Consider the following 5,097-nt stretch of genomic DNA (forward strand, 5'->3'; position numbering starts at 1 on the left):
GGCAGAAAACCCAAATAATTAGTATATGCATAGAAAAATAGCTGGAAGAATGTATATCAAAATATTAATAGTGGTTATTTCTGGGAGATAAGGGTGGCCTTTCATTGGTATGTTACATATTTATGTATTATTTGAATTTCCATAGCGATAACGTTACCTTTGTAATAAGAAAGAATAAAGATATAAAAATAAATAAATTCAGTGAATGAATCGCTTTGAGGGGGTGGTTTTGGTTGGAAGGGGTTCAGACCGAGCCTGGTACAGTGGCATAAACACGCGCTTTGGCGTCAGACAGCCCTGAACGGGGCCTCATTGCCCCACCCCCGAGGAAGGAGAAGGGGGGTGGCAGGGGGCTGCGGAAAGGGGCTGGGCTGGGCTGGGCTGGCTGCAGCTCTAGTCTAGGAGGCTGAGACTTCGAGAGAGACTGAGAGAGGGTAGACGCATCCCGGACTCGCTTGAGGACAAGGTGAGGAACACTGAGATTGGGGTTTCCTGGCAGCCAGGCTGTGGTCCCAGCCCCTTCTAACCTGTAGCCAAGCAGGTGGGCAATTCTTACTGCACCATTGCTGCTGGAGGAGAGGTGACCTGGCGTGGGATGTAGGCTATACGGACTGGGAAGCAGAGACTAGTGGAGGAGAAGAAGAGAGAAAAAGGGGGAACCAGGCATGTTGGTTGGCGGACGGGGAATCTGAGGGGGACGGGGAATACTGAGAAGTGGAAATCCAGAGAAGAAAATATAGGATGCAGAGAAGGGTTAAGGAATACTGGGGGAGGGGGTGCACAGGTACTTTGGAGGAGGATGTAAGGAAGGGGAATAGGGAATTCTGTGGGGTAAATAGGAAATGCGATGGGGAAATAGGGAGCAGGAAGCAAGGCAGAGGGAATACGGAGGGGGGTATAAGGAATGGAGAGCAGAGAGTGGGGGAAGGGCAGACTGGCTGAGACAGAGGCCCCCTAGGGAGGCGGAAAGGGGCGGGACCACTTCCGGCCTGGATGGGGGAGGGCAGTCTCTGAGTTTCGAAGGGGCTCGAAGAGAGTGGACGCACTCTGGAATTGTAGAAGGACGAGGTGAGCAGTAGCTGGGCCCAGCTCTGGATCAGAGCCTGGCAGGGGTCGGCCCCACCGTCTGGGATCTGGAGAAAATCTCCTCTAAGGATTGGATCGTACCGGATCCATCCGGCTGGGAAGAGTGGGGATTGGACCCGGTTTAGCTGGGCCCAAGATGGAATCACTAACTCAATACAGATTTGAGGAGGGGATGTATTAGGGAAGGAGAAGAACCAAGATGCGCTTTGCTCCTGTTTGGAGGGGGGTGTGTTGTGAAAAAGGACGCGACTGCGCGGTATTGTGGACTTTGGGGTGGGTGTGATACCTGGGGGAGGGGCCGGGACCACCAGACATTGTGGCAATTTGAAAGGGAGGCTTGCTGGGGAGGAGGCGGGACCTAATGCTATTGCGGACCTGGAGAGGGGCGTGTGCTAGGAAACGGTGTAGGACTGAGTGTATGCCTATTGCGCATGCGTACTATGGATCCCTAGAAAGGGGCGTGTAGAAAAGGGCCCGCTCTGAGACGGACCAGCTGCCGAATGCGCATGTGCAGGGTGGACATCAAAGAAAGGGCTTGTACTGGGGAAGCGGGTGGGGCTGAGATGGGCTCTGCAGCCTAAGCGCATGCGCTCTGTCGATCTGTGGCCGGCGGGGGGTGCACTGGGGAAAGGGGCGGGGTCCTCAGAGCTGCCGCGCTGGCACATCTTCCTGGAGCAGGGGAGGGTGGGGCTGCAGAGAATTGAGACCTGGACGCTGTGGATTGCTGAATCTGAGAGCAGAGTCGTTCGGTGTGGAGGAGGGATTTGGGATTGGGGCCCTAGGAAAGGTGAGGATCAGCTTCCAGGCAGAACAGGAGAGAGGACGTTCAGTGGGCTCTCCCGTTGACCCAAGCCTTCTCTTTCAGGCTCAGCTCTTGCCAGGCCAACTTGAGACATGTCTGACACAAGCGAGAGTGGTACAGGTACAACCCACTTTCAGGTAAGGCCTCTTTCTCTCCTCTCCCTAGCTGCTTTTCTGTTGCTACCCCAAATCCCTTGGCACTTCACCTCCCATCCTTTTCTTTCTCCACCCACTTCCCTGCCTGGGTGCCCTCCACCTCAGTAGAAAGAAGAAGGAAGGAAGGAGAGTAGGCCCACCCTTCGGCCGTCAGTTCCTACTCAGAGGAAGGGGAGGCCTTGTTGGGCTGAGATGGTCAGAGCACTTTTCAAAGTAGGAATTAATATAGTTCAGAGAAGTGAAGGCCTGAAATTTTGGAGCCATTTACCTGGTTGGGGGTGGGGAGAAGTTCTGTGAGTTTTCCTGCTTTCTCTTGCAGGCCGAAGCTTCAGAAAAGGACAGTGGCTTGAACATGCAGACCCTGTTGACAGTGACTAAGAACTTGGAGGTCTCAGAGACACTGGAGGCTTCAAAGGCACCAGAGGTCTCAGAGGCTGTGAAGGTCTCAAATGCTGCAGGGGTCTCAAAGACCACAGAGGTCTCAAAGACCCCAGAGGCTCAGGAGGCAACTGCCACTCAGGTCTCACCTACCACTAAGCTGACCAATACCCAGCTTCTAGCAGCTGAAAAGAAGAGCCTAGCAAGTGACACCAAGATGCAGAATGCTGACTCTCAGGCTGTGACAGTGCCTGCCACTGAGACCAAAAAGGTCAGCTGTGTGGCTGATAAGAAGGTCAATACAAAGTCCCTGAAGACTGAGGCCGCTGACTCTCAGGCTCCAGAAGATGAACCGGAGCCTGAGGGTGCAGCTGCCCAGGCTCAGGAGAGTCAGGATATTCGGCCCAAGGTCAAGGCCAAGAAAGCCCGGAAGGTAAGACCTCTGCAGTCACCATCCTTGCCTTTCCATTCCTCTTCTCAGTTGGTTCATTTGTTCTGCAAACATTTAAAAAGTTTCCTGTACGCATCAAGGCTGTGGGAGACACTAAAAGGAATGCGATGCAATTCCTGTTTTCAGAGAGCTCACAGATTGGGGAGATGAGACAGATATACACATGGCTGCAATCTGAACATAATGCAGTTTATATTTACATAGTAGCTACCATGTGTTAGGCTTTGAGCTAGGCACATTCACTCAGATTATCTTTCAAGTACTAAAAAGGAATCTAGTTTTATAGAAAAGGAAGCTAAGTCCTAGACAGGTAGAATGATTTGTCCAGGGTGGTACAAGCAGAACCAGTGGTGGACACAGGAAAAGGAAAAGCCTCACATCCCACTCTTGGGTTGTTTCTGGCCTGGGTAGGAAATGAAACTCCTGCTTGGAGGCCAGTGAAAGACAAACCCAAGAATCAGCATGGCCAATGTCTATTAAGTCAGGTTGTTACTACAAGGGTGGGATTAGAGTGGGGGCTATTAGAAGAGATAGGATGAAGAAAAAGAATCATCTGCTTCATCTGGCAATGTCGTCTTTCCCCTCCTATCAATGCAGGTGAAGCATCTGAATGGAGAAGAGGATGGCAACAGTGATCAGAGTCAGGCTTCTGGAACCACAGGTGGCCGAAGAGTCTCAAAGGCCCTAATGGCCTCAATGGCCCGCAGGGCTTCAAGGGGCCCCATAGCCTTTTGGGCCCGCAGAGCATCAAGGACTCGGTTGGCTGCTTGGGCCCGGAGAGCTTTGCTTTCTCTGAGGTCTCCTAAGGCCCGTAGGGGCAAGGCTCGCCGCAGAGCTGCCAAGCTCCAGTCATCCCAAGAGCCCGAAGCACCACCACCTCGTGATGTGGCCCTTTTGCAAGGGAGGGTAAGAACCCTGTCCTCTCCACGCTGCCTTATGTACTGCCTTACCTTCCCTCTTCTCTGCCATCCTTTTAAGTCTTCTACAAACATATTTTGATCTTTCCATCTTTTCTTCCTGTTCAGGCAAATGATTTGGTGAAATACCTGTTGGTTAAAGACCAGACAAAGATTCCCATCAAGCGCTCAGGTAGAGTCCTATTAACGCTCCCTGTCCCCAGCTCTGCCCTCCGCTACCCTCTCCCCCACATGCTGGGGACGTTCCGTGATATTATGCTCTTACCTCTGTCCTCCCAAAGTTCTAAATTGGCAGTGCTAGCATCTCTGTTCATTAGCTCAGAACCTGTTTATGTCACCCACAGCAGGGTTGATAAAGGGTCTATAGTTTGGATATGGGGGCCACCTGGTTTCAGCTTAGCCCAGGTGCTCCCAACACTCTCCCCTTGCAGACATGCTGAAGGACATCATCAAAGAATATACTGATGTGTACCCTGAAATCATTGAACGAGCAGGCTATTCCTTGGAGAAGGTGAAGGGGCAGCCCTGGGGGATGGACACAATGGGGAAGCCTTAAACAAAGGTGTACCTGTCCTTTCTGGGGGTGGGAACCAGAGAGACTCACTAACCCAGCCCCATCACTGTGCAGATGAGCAGACAGTGGCCTAAGGAAGTGCATAAACTTGCTTGGGGTCACACAACAAGTCAGTGGTAAAAACACAGGTAGGACTCAAGCCACCTAACTTAGTCCTGGCTTTGGTCCACTGCTGGACATATCCTATAATGTATTTCAGGTGCTCACCTTTCCCTTTCATTCCCCATTCTGTGTCTTTCTGCATTCTCACTAAGCACAAGGATGATGTTGATAATAATAACACATTTTTTGCCTGTTTGTTGTGTGCTGGCCACTTAGCTAAGTGCTTTATGTGCATTGTCTCACTGATTGCACACATATACACACCTGTGGGTACATGGGGAGCTGCAGGATGCCCAGGAATTTGAATTTTGTGATTTCACAAGCTTTTTCCCCATCCACAGGTATTTGGGATCCAATTGAAAGAAATAGATAAGAATGACCACTTATACATTCTTCTCAGCACCTTGGAGCCCACTGATGCAGGCATACTGGGAACGTAAGCTGGGAATGGGCTGGGGTGAGAAGGAGGCTTGTGCTTTTGTTTATGGTACAACCTCATCCATGTATTCTTTTCCCACATCCCCTTAGAGAGTCAGGGAAAAGGAAGGCGTAAAAAGCCCCTGTTCCAGCTCCCGCATATAGTTGGAGCCTTGCACACGATAGTGGTTCTTAGTTATGATTGAATAAAGGGT

General features: G+C 51.2%; 1 protein-coding gene across 3 annotated transcripts in view; it reads left to right on the top strand.

The window, feature by feature from the left end:
- The first annotated feature begins 262 nt into the window (after nucleotides 1-262).
- Nucleotides 263-5,097, top strand: part of MAGED2 (MAGE family member D2) — an 8,273-nt gene continuing 3,438 nt past the window's right edge. The window contains exons 1-7 of one of the 3 annotated variants that reach the window (XM_006923689.1): nucleotides 263-466; nucleotides 1,952-2,025; nucleotides 2,363-2,854; nucleotides 3,470-3,778; nucleotides 3,898-3,961; nucleotides 4,221-4,300; nucleotides 4,807-4,901. In XM_006923689.1, coding sequence (XP_006923751.1) covers nucleotides 1,981-2,025; nucleotides 2,363-2,854; nucleotides 3,470-3,778; nucleotides 3,898-3,961; nucleotides 4,221-4,300; nucleotides 4,807-4,901 — 1,085 coding nt within the window. In that variant the 5' untranslated portion in view covers nucleotides 263-466; nucleotides 1,952-1,980. Of the gene's footprint in view, nucleotides 467-972; nucleotides 1,069-1,709; nucleotides 1,874-1,951; nucleotides 2,026-2,362; nucleotides 2,855-3,469; nucleotides 3,779-3,897; nucleotides 3,962-4,220; nucleotides 4,301-4,806; nucleotides 4,902-5,097 lie in introns of those variants that run through there. The other 2 variants (XM_006923687.1, XM_006923688.1) reach the window with 2 other exon arrangements.

The sequence above is a fragment of the Pteropus alecto genome, unplaced genomic scaffold, assembly GCF_000325575.1.
Source record: "Pteropus alecto unplaced genomic scaffold, ASM32557v1 scaffold249, whole genome shotgun sequence".
In the NCBI taxonomy this organism is placed as follows: domain Eukaryota; kingdom Metazoa; phylum Chordata; class Mammalia; order Chiroptera; family Pteropodidae; genus Pteropus; species Pteropus alecto.